The sequence below is a fragment of the Pezoporus flaviventris genome, unplaced genomic scaffold (assembly GCF_033815535.1).
Source record: "Pezoporus flaviventris isolate CSIRO_AGI_PZ_B2104156 unplaced genomic scaffold, CSIRO_AGI_Pfla_v1 ptg000007l, whole genome shotgun sequence".
Classification (NCBI taxonomy): domain Eukaryota; kingdom Metazoa; phylum Chordata; class Aves; order Psittaciformes; family Psittacidae; genus Pezoporus; species Pezoporus flaviventris.
In genome coordinates this window covers 87,961,652-87,980,015 of record NW_026892555.1, presented here as the reverse complement: position 1 = coordinate 87,980,015, position 18,364 = coordinate 87,961,652, and the positions used below count along the sequence as shown (strand labels likewise).

At 45.9% G+C, this 18,364-nt stretch overlaps 1 protein-coding gene across 1 annotated transcript in view; it reads right to left on the bottom strand.

The window, feature by feature from the left end:
• Positions 1-18,364, bottom strand: part of BMP6 (bone morphogenetic protein 6) — an 88,047-nt gene that overhangs the window by 1,556 nt on the left and 68,127 nt on the right. Inside the window, exons 3-6 of the mRNA XM_061449429.1 lie at positions 10,362-10,510; positions 8,928-9,125; positions 2,344-2,420; positions 45-155 (exon numbers count right to left, since the gene is read on the bottom strand). Of these exons, the coding sequence (XP_061305413.1) occupies positions 45-155; positions 2,344-2,420; positions 8,928-9,125; positions 10,362-10,510 (535 nt within the window). The remainder of the gene's footprint in view (positions 1-44; positions 156-2,343; positions 2,421-8,927; positions 9,126-10,361; positions 10,511-18,364) is intronic.

Below are 18,364 nucleotides of genomic sequence, written 5' to 3'. Positions count from 1 at the left end.
CAAATTCACCTATTGCTTTGGCATCGAGCTTTCTGGATCCTTACCAGAGTTTGTACAATGGCATGATTGGTTGCGTTCATATGGGCGTTGAGTGGGAACGAGCACTCCCCATCACAGTAGTTGGCTGCATAGCCCTTTGGAGCGATTATCCAGTCCTTTTTAGGAAACAAACAGAACGTGATTCAAATTAAAGAGTTGCCAACTTGTACAGACAACTGCATGCAATTAAGAGCAGATGAAAATTTTCCACCAACTTTTTTCTCGAGGGTGAAAATGTGTTTTCACTGAAGCTGTTAGGGTTCGGGTTTTTTTGTGAGCCATCACTTTTCCATGGACACACTGATTTTAATGTGCAAAGAATGGTGCACGTCTGTGCGCATCTTTACTGCCATGAACTAAGAGTTGTATTCCTAAAACTCTTGCTGGGTTGCCCTGTGGGGACTGTGGTTTGGATGCTTTTATTTTCCAGTATTTCCTGCAGGTTAGGCCCTCTAGCTGAAGTACCTTTCCGAGGCTGAGTCACTGTTTCAGGAGGCGTTACCTCCTGGAGAAAGTCATGTACATGCATCTGTGCGCACACATGAACAGTTCAACCAGGGAGCTCCAGAATGGCAATATAAAACACTGGTGTAGTGCTCACAGACACTCTACCTTATATGCTCTTACACAGGGAGACTAGTCTGCTAAGGTGGGAAGTAGTAGCACCGTAACAGCTTCTCTACCTCTACCAGTCTCCTAAAGGAGACACAGGACAGCCAGCCTGCGCTGCATGTGCAAGCAGGTGGCCCCACTGGCAATCTATGCCATGCTATGGAAGAAGATGACTCCTCACCAAGGGGATATTTAATTACAACTTCTCTGCTGCTGACACAAAAGAGGCAAAGGTAAATTAAAACCATTAGCAATTCTCAGGAGGCATTTCACCTCCCTTGGTGTCAGGCTCTGCAGGAGGATGCACTGGTGCACTTCACATGCACGCAATTCTTAGATCCTTTACCAGACAACAATTACCTGGGTTAGCTTGCAGTTTGCTACAGCAGGCCCAAGCAGCCAGAGCCTTGCTGCAGCTTTGCTAGCCATGTCTGCTGGTTGATTGCTAACATAAGAATACCTGGGCATAGCAAAACCACTCCTCCACTTTTCTGTACTAGCTGACCCGTAATTTGCACCCGGTAAACCGAGCTTCTTTTCATGAGACAGTCACTCTCCTACTGCAGCAGCCAGTACAGACCATGTAATTAAAGTTGAGGTTTGATGCAGTATAAGGGAAGTGCTCTGCTAAAAGATTTGAAGGAGAAAGCAGTACGCAGCAACTGCAGGGGGCTTCTGCCCATCATGCAGTAGGATCTGCATTCCAGCTCCTGTTGGTCTGTGGCCTTTCTTTGGCAACATCTTACCTTTCTTGCAACTAGAAAGGTGAAGGCAGTGCCCTCTAGTCCATGAACTTCACAACTGGAACACACGTCCTGCCTGGAAGCAGGGCAAACAAGCTAGGGAGGAGGTGGAAAGACTGTGCACAAGTAAAAAGAAAAGCCACTAGCAAGTAATGGGAATGGAGTCAGTATGCAGCAGTGTTTGTGGCCAGTGGGCTGAAGTTGACATAAGCTACAAAAAAATGTTGCTGTCCCATTAACTGGGAGAGGATTTTCATGTGTTGGGTATTAGAGAAGCAGCAGGGGTAGCCCTGGCATCCTGAATTACAATCTGGTAAAAACATTGGCTGATCTAAACGGGACCTCCCTCACAGAAGTGCTGACTGAAAGAATTTTAACAAATAAATAAATTAAAAAGAGTCCATGAGGGCATTCTTTGAAACGTGATGTTTGCTGACACTCTATACATAATGGTCCTAAATGACTTACTCTAAACAACTCCCTGGCCTCGCTCATGGTGTTGCAACTAAACCCAGTCTTCAGTCCACCTACCGCAGCCAGTGCTAATTGTGGGGCAGGAGGGGGAGGATTTCAATACAATGGCCAAGGTTAAAATTAGGGCTGATCACTAGAAAAAAACTTCACTTGTTTAAAATCACTGCTTAACATCAGATTTTTTTCCTTATCATTAGAGGCACATGAATATGAGCCCTTGCCCGTACTGTGACTCCCATGAGTGACAGAGAATGACGGTGTATTTGAATCTCATAAAGTATCAAGCTTCCTCTGGATCTTATCAAATGTCACAACTATCAATATTTATTTGCCCTTCCCTGTGACTGGTTTTAGTGAGGAGACACAAGGGACATTTTAAAGCATAATGGCAGCCTCGAGTGGAATTACCGTGACACTGTTTAGATAACATTTCATAACAAAATGTCTAGTTTACCCAGAGAGAAACATCACCCACCTGCCATCCCAAGTCTTGGAAGCTAACGTAAAGCTCATGCTTTCTGCACGCTGTTTTTAGATCACTGCTGTTATAATCTGTTAAGAGAAAAAGAACAAAACAGGAATTGAGAAAGTAAACCAGGCAGAGCATCACTGGAGGGCACAGCTGGCCAGATGTGTTTGTGCTGTGGGCTCAGCAGTGAGAAACAGCAGCTCCCTCAGCAGCCAAAAGGATAAGGGTGTTGAGGGACATCCAAAGCAGGACTGAAGCTTTTAAGATGCCTGTGGGAATGGAAGCACCCAAGGAACAGTGACTTGCTTATAATTCCTTCAGTCACCTTCAATAGCTTGACAAACAGCACTTGTAAAACATCTCCAGTAAAATGACTTCTTAAAAATAAATCTGCTCCTTCAGCCAGGGACAGGCTGGCCTGTTTGAGCATCCCTGCTGGGTGCTCAAACTCACCCCTCTTCCACAGCTGTGGTTTCCAACGTGTGCCACCCTAGGCGGTTAAGCTCAAAGTGCACATACTTACCGAGAGAATTACAACCCTGGGAAGGTTAATCATCACCTTGTGGCCCTGTACTGGTCCTTAAACAGCTAAGATGTCCAATAGGCAGTGAAGCCATGTCCCCATCCCTCTCCGTGCCTTACCCCCAGCCTGCTCCAGACATCACACACAACTCAATGCATCACTGCCACTCTTGGACCTTCACAAGCAATGCTCTGAAAAACAAGTTTCTCCTTCCCATAACCTGCTTATCTGCAGATAACACAGGATTTGATGCGCTGTCAACATGAACTTGCTCCTTAGTGCCAACACTGCATAGAAAAGTGAGGGCACAGGGTGCAAAGCCCTGACCATAGACTTCCTCCTTGCCATGGCACAATGTATGAGGATGGTTCAACCATGCAGGAGCTGCTCCTGATGGCCCTACAAAGTGTAGCTTTTGACTGCGAGTGGAATTTCCCATTTACATTTGGAATGAGAAGCGGCTCCACACACGAACACCTGGAACCGCGGAGGAGCTGAGCCGTGACAGAAGGGCCTTTCACCCCTGGGTGGCTGCACACATCCAGCCTTGATGGGCAGTGTCTGACTCCGTCACGCCTCACGGGGCTGTCGGACCTCAGCGCAGCAGCCACAGAAACCACCTTTGCAGGTGGGTGCCTTGGCCACCGGCTGCGGCTGTCGAACCCAAGCTTTGCCCCCATGGGAAACACAAGAGGAAGAGATGGCAGCAAATTCGGCTGAGCAGCGTGGGAGCCCCGGTCCCCATCCGCGCGGTGACATGTGTGTGCTCATCCCAGAGCCAGACACAGACTGGCCATGTTCTCCTCCAGTGCCTTACCCACAGGGGCCTTCTCTCCTCTCACACGCCTCATTTGCAAGTAAAGGCGTTTCCATCAGCAGGCAGATGCCACATGCTGATGTGCCTGCATCCCGCTGTCCTGAGCCTTTCAGCTATCCAGCCCCCCAGCGCCCCTAATGCGGCTTGAAAGGGCACCCTCCCAGTGTAGCTTTCCCCAGATGCGGCAGCTGGGATAGAAAAATATTTTCAGTGGCTTTTTCCTTGGCTCTGAATAAGCCTTTCTTTTTCTTCCCTCCACCACCCCCCCAAAGTTTGGGAACTACAAATGCAAATATTTATTCAAAGGAAAAACTATAATACTAAAAGTACATCCAACTGACATTAAGGGCAGCACAGCATCACAGCTGGGTACAGTTAACACTGAGGGCTGAAAAAACCCTACACCTCAAACCCACCCTCCAAACCACCAAAGATTAGAGAGTTGTTTTTAGAAGCAGTTTGGGTTTTAAACTGTAAGGATTGCATTTCAGGCTTTCAATAGCTTCGCTTCAATCACGGATTTCATCAGGTGAGCAGCGCTGGTTAACAGCCTGCTGCAGCATAAACATTCGCTCTTTCAGGAGCACTCGGTAGCAAGGACAGGGGTGAGGCTCTCCATTCAAGCTTCCTATTTTCAAACCAGACATACCCAGTAGAAACCAGGGTGTGGCGGGTTTTTTCAGATGAAGCTTTTCAGTCCTGGCTCGGCCCAGGAGCAGATTTCTAGCATGAGATGTTTCCAAATGATCTGATCATAACGAGGGGAAACATAATGAGCAGAAGATACTTTGAGCGGTCAAAGGCTTTCATTTAAGTACCTAAAACCACAATTTCGTTGTTCTTCAATGGGACATGCGTAGTTTTCTTAGAGGAAAACCATCTGTATTTGATAGGGAGTTACTGTGGAGTCGATCTATGCGCAATCAACTGGTCAGAATGATGCTACATTCCAAATCCAGCTACACCTTACCCAGATCAGCTACAGGAAAGGGGAGAAGGCAAGGGAGGCAGAGAAAACAGGAGTGGGCAGGAAGGCTGTGAGCAATCACAAGTTTAAGAAAACACAAGGGGAAAAAAAAGAGCTGTTTAACAAGCTACATGAAGCAGAACATGTTATGAACGTGTCCGCTCTCACACTGCCTGAAACTGGCCCCCAAAGATCGGTTCAGCTCAGTAGCTGGAGTGACCTGACTCACACTCTGCACTGAGGGCTGGGAAGCCATTGAGGAGAGGCTGAGAGGGTGGCTACAAAGAAGACTGAGACTCCCTTCTTACAAGGAATCATACAGAAAACAGATTCCAATTGGACACAAGAGGAAAATTTTTCACAATGAGAACCATCAGCCACTGGAATAATCTGCCCAGGGAAGTGGTGGATTCCCCAATGTTGGACACTTTTAAGATTCAGCTGAACAGACTGCTGGGCCATCTTGTCTAGGTTGTGCTTTTGCCAAGAAAAACTGGTCCCTTCCAACCCGGTACTCCATGATTCTCACTTGCCCAAACTCAGTTTTTTTTCCTTCTTAAATGTTGACATACTAAATATCCCTTCTCCTGGCATTTGCCCTGTCCCCTGCTTAGCCCTCACCCCAAGCTCCTGCGCCCTCTTTTCTTGCTATGTTTGCCTACCAGGTCTACTTTATGGAATCTACTGTAGCTGAACTTTAGGGATGTTACAAACCTTTAATCAAGCCTTAGCAGTGGATTTCTGAGTTGGAGAAAAAAATGCAGCAATACAGATGCACATAATAATGATCCACTCCCCATGGTCTGGGGCTCCACATATGCCCTACCACCATGCACACTGGATGTACATGCAGGCTAAAAGGAGAAGAACCCACACAGTAAAGGGTTTCTGCTGGTGAGATAGAGCTCACTGAGCTACTGAAGTTGGCCTCCACATTTTCCCCAGAGCCTAGCAGCATCAGCTACCCCAATCCATCATGCTCACCTGTTTTAACCCAAATTGCCATTCGAGGTGGTTTGCAGTGGAAGATCCAACTGCCAAAAGACAACAGGGTACATGTCCCTTCCAGGCAGCCCTGCCATGGGGAGCCAGGAGGGCCGAAAGGAGGCAGCCTGCAGTGGGGAGGGGGGGGTGGTGTCCCTGCAAATAGCCACCACAGCCCAGCTTACATCGCCACGACATGATTTGCAAGGATTGTTTGCCAGAGACCTCCAAAATCTCAGTGAGTTTAGGGAGCTCCTATAAGCTCACTGTGGGTTTAGCAAAATTGTGTCTTTTTTTCCCCCCTGAATGTAGCAATTCAGAAACAGTAGCTTGGCATTTACAAGACACTGCATTTAATCATACTGCAAACTATTTTGTCTAAAACAGAGATTTACAAAACTGAATGTTGTCTGCCTTCATCAGAACGCAAGTCTGACTTTCTGTGAGCACAGATGTTTCTCTTAAGGCTGGACACTGGCATGTGTGTTGCTGAAAGGGGAGAGAGAATAGCCTGACTTAATGGTCTTCCTCCTACAGATACTTATGCACCCACCTTAGATTTCCTATATCCTCTCCCACGTTAAGTGCTGGCAAAGAATATATAAATATTTACTGAGGTCCATCCGTCTGAGAACACCCTTGCTGCTCCCAAGGTGCCAGCTTACCAAATTCCACACAGTAATTAATTGCTTCTGTGATTCAAAATAGCTTTGACAGAGGTCTCCGAGGCCAGCCCCTTCTTCTTGGTGTTTGACTTTGGTGATTTGTCCGGATAAAGCTGGTGTAAACTGATCACACAGTTAATAACAGCCCACTTCACATGAAAGCGATCTGCTTGGGTGGGAAGACGGGAGATGTCGGGCTGACGTGGACCTGCATGTGAAGGCACGTACAGAAATGCTGGCCACACCGCTCCAGTTTGCATCTGAGTGCTCTTACTAAAGGGAAGATTGGCCGCAAGATGATGTTTGTTAACAAGACCCTTGCCATCATGGAAGCAATTGGCCTTATTTGCCTTCAGTGTTTCTGCATGCTGCCCTTTGTGGTATTCGGTTTCCCGTGTTTGTGGGGAAATCTGCCTGGTGCCGTGCATGTCTGCTGGAAGGAAAGGCCACTAGAAGAGCCCCTTCATTTCTCATGGAACACCTCACAGCAGCTCCAGAGGCGAAAGGGTGGCGACAGAGGACCCCAAAAGGGGTATTGCGTGAGTTTCACTCAAAGCAGACAGTGCAGCCCAAGTCAGATGTTTAAATGCAACTCTCTCCATAAGAAGGGGCTGATGGGAAGGGATGTGCCCGAGGTCTGACGGAAGAGGAGGGTTATCACCACTGGACAGAGACAGCCCCATACAGGAACTGTAAGTCATGAAGGAGCTGGCTGTACAGCAGCAAAGTCCTTAGGCTCGAGGTTCACTACCTGTTATGTTGAGTCCCCAGCTCTTTAGGTTAACTAGAGGGGCAGCCCTGGAGTCTGAGAGCCCAAGCTAAACCCATTTCAAGACATGGCCGAGAGAGGACCTCCAGGTCTTACAGCCAACAGAATAGAAACACCTGCATGCTCCTCCCATCCACCTCATTCCTCCTCCATGTCCTGGGCTAGAACTGGCATATGGTTTTCCACCTCAACAGATGAACATATTTCTTATTCTTCCTGTTCATCCTTCTTCTGCAGAAGAACAGAGCTTGGCTCCAGAAGTGCACTGATGCAGGACTCTCTGTCAAAGCAGTTTATAGCCATGGGGGTTACTCAGTTCTGCTTTATATAAAGCCAGTCATAATTACATGTTGATAATACAGGGAAACGAGCTTCCTTGGTGAAAAAATACAGACCATTGAGATTCTTATGCCACAGCCATAACCTCAGTATCTGAGGACTTGGTGCTGACTGCAGGACGACAGCTCCACATCAAAGGGAGCACAGCAGGGTCCCAGTCCTGCATGTAGCAGCATGGCTTCATGTAACCCCCCCACTGCCAGCTCACCAGATCCTGTACCAGCCCAGCAGCATACTTCATGCACTCTGAACAGCAGGACTTGAAATGCTTTCCATATTTAGATAGTAAATAGGGCTTTTTTAAACATACCACTCCACCTCAACTCACAGCATCTTTTGGGAAACGGGTCCATTTTTATACTGAAGAAAGCAAGCCCTGTGTATTCACAAACATGAAGGAAGGTTCAATCTACAAAAAACATCAACACCAGCCAGCTGCCTTGTTCTCCAGGAGAAAAACTGCCCTCAACCCCTGATAGGCAGTCTCAATCCTAGCTCAGGGAAGACCATAGACCAAAAATCTGATGTGATGTAAGATATAATGAGAGGAAGATGTGCAGGCAGGTTGATGCACACAAAGGGATTACAGCATCCCAGTTCTGCACCTGCTTTGGGTCCACATGCATCACAGCACCTTTAGAAGAGCAAGACAGCCTTCAGGGTAACACCCCTGGGCTCACATACTGCTTCATCCTGGAGTGAACACTTTTCCAGCCCTGCCACGCGTGGGGCCTCTTCGGGTGCACATGCAAGAGAAGGGAACAGCCTACTGATTCATGCTGGCTAAGCTTTGGCAATGCTGCCTTATCTCCCTGTGCTGTGTCTGGACATAGAGTAAAAAATACAGCCACCTCTCCTCCTTGGGGTATACTCATTTCTAGACACAGGAAAAGCAGGGATCCTATTGGAAATGAAGGGGGCAGCATAAGCAAATTAATCAAGTAACTTGGAACAGGCTGAAATGTTTGAGAGGAAAGAAGGTACTCAGTGAATGAAAAACTCGCAGCACTGTGATGCGGGGAACAGTGGCTAGAAAACAGACAAGACTCAGAAGACAGAACACACAATTTTTGCCAAAATTTCAGAGTTACTGTATTGTCCCACCAGCCCACAACAGCACTCACAAAGCTGCTGTACAACACCTGCAACATGCAACATTTCCACTGCAAACAGACAATCCTCTTTGCCTGCCTGAAAATGCATTTCACCTACTATACACTGCTGGGCAAATGCTGCATGGCAAGCAACCTAGAAGCACAAGAATCAGGGTTAAAACACCTCAGCCCCATGAATTCAATGCCCGCAACTTCAAATGGGGGTCTGGACTCCACCCTGGATTCAAGAGGTCTCCTGTAAGTCTCATTTTAAGTTAGACCCCCTCTTCCATTTCCTCGCAGATACAACCTGCTCCTCCAAGAGCATCCCAGCTTACATACCCCTTCTTGCTTCTGCACTCAGAGCAAATACAAACATGACAAGAAGTCGGCCCAGCTTGTGTTGGATGATGACCTGTGTTGGATCATTACCTGTGACACTAGACACCCTGGAAACATCCTGAGCCTGGGTAGAGCGGTTTCGACTCTGTTGCCGGCGCCTGCTCGTTGCTGACCTAGTGGTCCGTACGTGAACTTCACTCACTTTGAAGAAGGCCACCATGAAAGGCTGTTTGTCGTAAGGGCCATCTCGGCCCATAAGGCCTGCTTCTCTAGGATTTACACTGAAACCTTCAAACCAAACAGAAAGCGGAGTGTTAGACAAAAAGTGCATTTGGATTGTTCCATCCAACATCTTGGCATCCTCATCAGCAGTGCTTCCTTTCTTCCTGCTCATACTTCACTTTTTTAATCACTAAGCATTCCCCTCCTGCCACCATGACCCATGGATATTTTTATGACAGCACCCCATCCATCCTGGATGAGAGGCTTGCAGCACCTGGGTCTTTGGTACCCCAATGGCATCTCTACTTCAGTTTAGGCACTGAAAAGGTATACAGATAGATATGTAAACTACAAAGCCCAGATGTGTCATGAAATTAGTTCTGCTGCCCACGAAACACGAGAAGCAGAGATGGGATTAGGAGAGAGCAGAGGGCAAAGAGATGAGGTGCTTTTGTCAGGAGCACAGGGACAGCTCTCAGCCCATTTAGGAAGGTGGAAGCTGGCACTAACGTTTCCTCAGGGAGAACAGTGGATAGCCCCTCTGGTCTCACTTGACCCCATAGGTGCATCAAACTCCAGCATGAAACAATAGGAAGAAAACCTAAGGTTGGAGACCGATTCCTACGGACAACAGATGTCATAGTCATCTTTTTAGTCACTTTCTGCTCATTAGATCCTATTCTTCCCCACTGTTTATATTCCAACACTTAATTTCATGCAGTTTCTTCTCTTCTTTTCCACCTTGCAAAGTTTCTGTGGACTGTGAAATGCTATCATTGCAGCCACCCTCAGAGGAAACAGCCCCACACAGAGACTGCATTCACTTCTCCAGTGCACATCTCCCACCTCAGGTTTGATGAGATCGGAGCAGTGATGGCAGCTGCAGCAGCCAGGAGGGTTGCCATAATCCCACACGGGGAGGTGCATACCCACAACCCTGCTCAATTCTCTTCCTCTAACCCCTAAACCTCACCCCACCTGGAACCCCAGCTTCATGCCCCCTTCCACCTCCAACCCAAGAATTGGTGCCCTACCCCAGCCCACTTGCACCAGCTCATCCTGGTACTGTTCAGAGACACCTCACCTCACTCATCAGGAAAGACATGTCCATCATGGGATAGCCAAGAACTGACAGCCCTCTATATGTGCCCTCAGACTGTTGCTCGTGTTGTTGGCTACAGCTGCCTACAAAGGCAGGGTGCTCACCCCCCCCCATATCACAACTGGTCTCTGTCAGCACCACGTCTAGACATCATACAAGAGACCTGTGAGGTGACTTGCATTAACTCGCCCGTAACCTACCATCCCGAGTCACCACGCTCAGATGCAGTCCCATGTTGTGCTGAGGGTTCATCACCCACATGTTACTGGTGGCGGTGACATCAAACTCCAGCCAGCCCTCCTCTGAGGCCCACACCACCCGTGTGTCCAGCAGAAACAGGTCAGAGGCCCTGCAGAGGAAAAGCATAATGATAATATTGTGATGTCTGGGATTTCCTCCCCTGGCTTTTGCTGTTACAGAAACAAAACTTGAAATCATTAGAAGTGATGTTAATAGCTAGGAAAAAAAACAACACCTAAAATCTGCCTGTCTGTATCCAGAGTTTTGCCATGAAATGCACATGCTTGCACATGTGAAATTCAGGATTACAAAGGCTTTTCACTATTTTCTAGGCTGCAGAAAAGCAATTCTACTCCTCAGATCTGTTCAATTCTCCACCAGCAAGGGATTAGTAAGGTACTCTTCTCCTGAAGAGTATAATGCTAGCCCAGTAGGACAGTGCTCAAACTAACAGCATTTCCAGGCATTTCATGGCTTGGTCAAAGGTGTTGCATGGTTTCAGCCCCCTTTCCAAAACACAAACAAACCATAATTGACCAAAATAAAAAATAAAACTCAACAGGCCAAGCAGCAAGCAGTGATGGTCACTATAAAGACATTATTCCAAGGCATATCAACAGGGATTAGAGCACCTTGTTCCCAGGCTCTTGGCACTGGGTCTCATTCATAGGCTTCACCTTCAAATGTTATCAAGTCTATACATACGTTTTTTTGCAGCATTAAATGCCTATCAAAACTCAATGAAATGAGTTCAATGAAATCAGCTGGAGAAGCACCCAGAAGCACCATGTACATTTTCCCACAGTATTATAGGCATAACTTTCCTGTGCTACAATTCCTATCCTTAGCCTGTGGCCATCACCACAAAATGGATACTGGGTGTCAATCCCATCTTCACCTCTCTTCCTCCCTGGATTTCTTTTTTTCTAACAATAACTTAATGGAAATGAGAAAACAGGTACCTGTCGCTTCCACCCATCAAAGGTTAACTTCAGAAAAAAAAACAACATTTTGATTGAGTTATGTTTTATTTTTGGCCAACTGCTATGTCATACTGCCCAGCAGCTTGGCTTGCATGAGATCACATGTGGAAAAATAAGCACTTAAGTATATTAGGGCTCCTACTGCAGCTATTTTTACAGCATAGAGGCTTTCTTCTGCCTTGCTGGTAGCCGCTCACTCCGTGGTTGACTCAGCAGCCTTTCCCACAGGGGTCTTTGCCATGGCTCCTCCAATGGGAAGAGGGTTCAGGAACAGCTCTGACCTTCACCTCCAACAGCAGTGAGTATCTGGGGCTGGCCAGCTGCTACATGTTTTGGAAACCTTAGGGTTGAAAGAGTTGGGCTTTCCCAGGCAGGGTATATAAGCTGAAGTGTTGCTTAAAGGAGACCACAAACAGCAGCTGCAGCTGAGACCACTCTTTCCCTGCCCAGGTTTAAGAGAGGAATGAACTGCTAGGTCATTCCCACCTCTGAATAGAACTTACACGTTGGTCCTCTCCAGTGCCTGAGATGGACTATATCCAAAAAGGGGTTTTCCCAGCACCTGACATTCCCCCTCACACCAATTGCTTTCTGATCTCCTTTCCTACCTTCCCTCCTCTAAGTGCCATAATCTTCCTGGCACTCATCCACTCCAGACAATGCCTGCTGGAGCCTCCAGAGTAGAGTAACTTCAGCATTACATCCCCCCAAACCAAACATGTCTGGCTGGAGAGCCATTGGGAACTCCTTAAGAGCAAACCTGCATGAACACTCAACCACATGGGAGTAGTCAGATATTCAAAAACATGAGAGGCTTAGCGTTTACGTTCCCCATTGCCTTGCACTTTGGGAAGGCAGATATGAGAGAGCTGTAAAGCCTGAAAGCACCACCATATGGCATCATCTAGCACATTCCCCTGAATTCCAGGCAGGATCAACTACCTCCACATCACTCCAGAGAGATGTTTGCCTGACATGATCTTACAGATTTCCAGCCTCAGGAATTTCCACCTTTCCAGGAAATTGAATGTGTTTCACTTGATCTCACTGAGTGCAGAGGAAGGTGCATCTCACAGACTTGATGCATTTGATGCACCTCACAGACTATGCCTCTACTCATATATGTCAGAATATGATTTTGGCTTCTTCACAAAACTCACACTATTAACTGATGTTCATCTTGTGATCCACTATAATCCTCAGATTCATGCTGCTGAACCACACAGAACCCAGTCATTTCCTACGGTGTACTTACATCTCTGATTTTTCAGGTCCAAATGCAGTTCTCTCTACCAAATCACACCTTCCCCCTGCCCTGAGACTGAACCGCCATCATGATTAGGTGCACTTAAAATTCAGACCTGCCTTACAGTGGATCTGCCCCACCTTAGTGTCCTCCACGAAAGTAAAAGCAATGGTACAATTCCACCAAATAAGAATGCTCCACTTTACCCCAGTATGTCACACTCATTTTGGAAAGATTTCAATTCCTTTGTAACATGCAGAAAAATGGACAATGGGGCTCTCCAATCCAGTTAACTCTTTGCAGTAAGTCTCATACAGGACTTGTTTTCAATCAGTTATTCAACTGACTTCTGCATCATTTGACCGGAAGCCAACACTGAAGGTTCACCCCACAGGTATGGTTTGGTCATACTAGAAACACTAGCAGGTAACACGTTCTAATACTTTCTGCTTAAGCCTGTTTTCAATTAATGTTTGCCACCCAAACTTCACCAGGCTGCACAAAATTGCATATAGTTTCTTACTAGTTTGTTTTACGGCATGAAGGTTTTTAAAAGAGTCACCTCTTTCCAACAAAATTAGGGAAGAAAATTACTCACATAAAAACCAATCCCAAGTATTTAGCTGAGTGTCTTTAACCACTCCTTTGTATTTTTCATAATCTAAATGTTGTATGTCTTTCCTCCTTTAAGGAAATCACTTGAATTTTGGTCAAGCAGAAGAACTTGAAAACTGCCGCCCACACAGGCTCAACAGAGATTCAGAGTTTAGCAACAAAATCCTCTGGACTTTCTGTATGCAGGGAACATACTTTCTCCCTCCTTACCCGCTTGATAAACCAGATACCATGTACCAACTGATAGCAAACTGCTTTTCCCTACAGCCACATAGCCAAGAAGAAATGTTCTTATTACTCCTGCAAAAAGGCTGTACAATGTCTGATCTTGGAATGGAGACTGGGAGATCTCCCATGCTGGCCCATGGTGGGAAAGAAAGAATATCTATTTAGAAGGGGAAGGGTGAAGGATTTGCTGCAGTGGTGGGGGACACATGGACGTGCAAGGACTGGATGGACAGACCCTGGATAAAGGGAAAAAGTCTGCAAAGAAAAGAGAGTAAAAAGCACTTGTGGCCACCAAACCTCTGTGAATCAGGCCCATTATCCCTGACTCAGAATCCCTCTGCATCTAGAAGCAGTAGGGAAACTACTGGAATCTTCCTGCACCAATGGCTCACAGAGGGCTTCAACCCGCTACCACTGTCATCTGCAGCAACACAGCTGCCAACAAACATAGTGACAGATGTCAGTGATGTGAGTCTTACACTTCCAGTCTTGCTCCAATCTTCACAACTGGAATTTTCTTCCCCCCCCCCCCCCGTTCTGCTCTCTGAAGACCACAGAAAACACATTTGTTTCATTCCTCTCTCACAGGGCTGCAAAAGAAAGGTGGGAAGCATGAGACCTAAAGCTGCTACACAGCCTTATTGCCACTCCAGCTGCTGGACTGCTGGACGATTTTGGCAAAGACCATTTTTGCCATGGGTGTTTGCATCAGCTTCTCATCTGCATGATGAGAACACCATCACTAGCTTTGCCTTATAGCCATGTCAAAACAAGAAATAGCGTAGGAAGCTGTAAGATACCATGCTGGAGAGTGCTACGCACAAGTAGATACAAGCCCATAGTCAAAGCAAAATCTCAAGAGTGGACAAGAAGGTGAGAAACAGATCACATGCTGTGCAAGGTGCATGCAACAAACTCTTGAATTCCTAGTCATTAATTGGTGACATCGATCCTGTGCTGTGAGGCTGGCAGTGGCCCTTCAAACAAAAGCATGTAACCATGTACGTGGTCACATTAATGGATTATTTGAAAACTTCAGCATTTGAGAATAACAGAGGCAAGATGGGACCTAAGGGAAACAGGAAGGGGGCAAGAAGAATGGGGAAAAAGCTAGAAAAAGAAAGGGCAGAAGAAATACATGAGCCAGCATCGTTGAGCAAAGAGGAATACCTGCTCTCTCAACACAGGCTGAAGAAAGCAGAGTCAGCCCAGAGGTTTAATGCTCAAGCAACCCCACATGTCAAAGGACATCACAGGACCTCTGGCACCTGCACAGCAGGAAATTCAGTGTACAGAGGATGAATTTCATCACCAAATCAGGCAGCTTTTTAACATCCTCTCTGTCTAAACCTGCCTCTGTGGTTTTATACAGCTGCTGTCATCTCATTGTCACTATGGTGACTGACAGTCTCATCTTTACTTTCACTGTGCTTAACCATCTGGATGAGTTCGGTTAATGATTTTCATAATAAAGGTGCTGCAGGCAGAATATGTATTAACCTTAGATTATTAATGAAAAGCAAGAGAATGGCAGAAACTGAGGCAATGACCCGAAACAACTTTCCTGAGACAAGAGAGGACATTAAACGGGAAGTTGCAAGTTAGAGATTCCCAACTCAGAACAGGAGGTCTTTGTTCTGGATCAGGGCCCTAAAGTATGGTCTCAAGTCCCAGGAAATAAATGGAGGTGTTTCCATGGCCTTCAGAGGACTCTAGAGGAGGATGGAGAAGCAAAGGTCAACAGAGCAATCACAAGTGGCTGGAGTAAACAGAAAGTACACAGTTTACTGGAGAAATATGGCCTGTATAATTCAGAAGGCAGGATTTAGCTCCAGTGTCCTCGGAGAGCGAGCTGATCTGTCAGATATAAATATCTAATATAGCTACTATTCTTAACGCCGGCATCCCAACCATGTACCCAGGGCATTTACAGGAGAAACAGCTTGCATTTAACTTCAGTGCTTTTCCCGCTGTAAGATAAATATTTTGTTAACTGAAACCTCTGTGTAAACCTTTCAACAAAATGTCTCCGGGTGCTAATTCTCTTTAATTGAACACTAATTAGATTAGAATTTAGTCAAATTAGTAACCAGGTCAAGTGCTTAATCTCAGTTACTATACTTAGTGAAATGTTCACATTAAAATAATTTCTCTGTTCTGGGTACACATTACAACATGGAACTTTGCTACAGGAAAAACACCAAAGCTATAAAAAGCTAAATTTAAAGAAGCATCTGTTGAAGTAGGTTTTTTACTTTCCCACCCTCCCTGGCCTTCTTTCCCCAACCAGGCAGAAGTTTTACCAGGGAGGCAGTGAGAACAAACAGAAATCTCACCTTCAAAATGACCAAGCTAAAGGTCTCTTATTTTAATTACGGATCTCGGAACAACATTTTGGCCTAACTTCAAAGCTCGCGATTACCCAGGTGTTTAAAGGATTGTTACGCATCAACAGCCATTTACCAAAGCATTAATTACTGTAAGTCTCTAAAACTTTCCTCAGCTGAACCTTTTTGTTTACTTTTCTTCAAAGACAAGTTGACATAATAGTCTAGACTGCCTAGCAGCAGTTTCTCAAAAGGGAATTCTGCACAGAAGTGTGTGGGATTTACATTTTAATTAACGCACTTTCTAAATACTCTCCTGCTTCCTTGGGATCCGAGTCTTTAGTTTGCACTGACATCAACCTTCTGTAAAAATTTGCCTGCATATAGCAAACTAGCAAGTTTCTTTGCTCTTATCCGCTAATGACGGACTAATAACTAGAATAGATAAAACTTCGAAATTGCAGCCTTTTCAAAGGAAACACCAAGAGCTGTCCACCTACAATGACACCTACTTTCAAGGTGAAATAGAAGGCCAGCAACTGGGCACTGATTAGCAAAGACTGACAGCCAGTGGAGGAAAAAGCACACAATGGGGATGCTGGGACACTCTGGAAGGGGTCTGCAATTCAGCACAGGGAGGGCAGAGCCATCCTGGACGTATCAAGACACAGGGGCACACCAGAAGGGAGAGGTAAGCTCTCACACCACTACCTTTCTGTCTGATAAGAGCTCCCATGTGCTGAGGCAGCTGTCCTGTACCACTGCAGGCATCGCCCCTGGCAGTAAAGTCTGCAAGGGCAGAGGGCTAAGACTTGTAGACTCACTGGAAGAGCAGCAAAGCGAGACACTAGTTTCAAGGCTACAGCTGGCAAATAGTGGAAGATGACAGCCTAGAACTAGTGGATGTTGTCTCCCCATGCGAAGACTGTGGGAAGCTCAGCCTACAGGCCTGTTATAATCCCCAGCAAAGCCAACACTGATATTTGAGTGCAAAGGTGTCCCCCCCCATCTAGCTCAAGGTTTCGAGCTTTAGGCTCTGAGGAATGAACATTTTACCAACAAGAACATAAAAAAAAAAAAGAAAAAGTCGTTACAGGGACAGAAGATGTGTTTCTCATTTGCTTAATTTAATGGACTAAGGAGTATTCTAGCTGCAGTGAAGGCTACAATAATACACCTCAGAATTTAAATGCACTTTGAGGCATGAAGACGGGTGAGAGGGAACAGGGTAATAATTTATCTTTGTCTTTCATGAAAAGAAATAAGGCACTGATATGCTATTTTTTCATTTTGTTAGAAAAAGCCAGCTGGCTATGGAACCAGTAAGTTTCATCCAGAAAAACTCTGACTTTTAAACTACTAAAAAGCAGCCACCCTAAACCACAACAAATCGCATCCCCACAGTGGGAGCTGAACTGAAACGTGGATAGACACTTCTCCATAGCATCATGGAAACAGCTCTATCAGATACAAATATATGCACACTATATACAAATCTGACCCCAACTTGAAACAGATTGATGCTAAGCTTTGTCATTTGTATTACACAACCCACTCCAAAACGCAGTTGAGGACAGTTATTTATTTTCTAAGCTATAAACACTGCCGGCAAATCAATTTGCCCTTTAGATTAGACGCTCGGATCACATTTGTATAAATATCCTGTCGCAAAGAGGAAGACTTTACTACCACTGTAACTGGCAGCTAAAAACCAATGAGCACCTTAACCCTTAAGGAATTAGTGCTCAGTAGAAGAAGAACATACTCCCCAGGCAGTCACTCTGCAAGGCACAGCTATGGGTCCACACGTGTCTTATCATACAGGAGAATCTTTCTGCACATCAAGCCCTCATATTTCATTCTGGGTGCAAACAAAACTGTTTAATAAACCTTGACCATTAAGGTACCATATCTTCCTTTGATCACTAACACAGGCCACTGTGTTTTTCATAGATCAGTTGTTTGGACAGTGTGGGAGTGGTCCGAGGTCTGCATTAGCAGGATATTTAAACTTGAAAACATACTGATGATCCAAACCAAGGCCTAATATCTTTGATCAACCATAAACTGCCCTCCCTAGTCCTGACCTGACACCTCTCTGGGTGAGAGAGAGAAACTTTTGAGAAGGAAAAAGAAATTAATGAGCTGTTTCCAAGGACAAACTTATTTCTTCCTTTGCCTTGCAAAGGTCTCACTTACATGGCAATCCACTCCCAAGAGGTATCAGAAGTCAGAGGGCTTTGCTGGTTCTTCCACAAAATCATTGCTACACCTTAGACGTAAGCCCATGTGCAGGACTTAGCTGTGCTTCGCTACCACCAAAAAAGAGGAGATTCAAGGTTGCGCAGCTCCTGTCTGTTGAAACTAAATGCCCCCCCCCCGACATGGTAACGGTGAGATAAACAGCTGGAAGCTGATGCCACTTGTCTTCCTGAACTGGTGCTTTGGCAAATCTCCCTGCTCTCTGCACATACCAAGGGTAAAAAGAAAAATCCACCCTAGCCTTCAAACAGCCCAGTCTCTTAAGCTCTGGGAGTCAGAAGCCAAAGGTCCCGAAGAGGTAT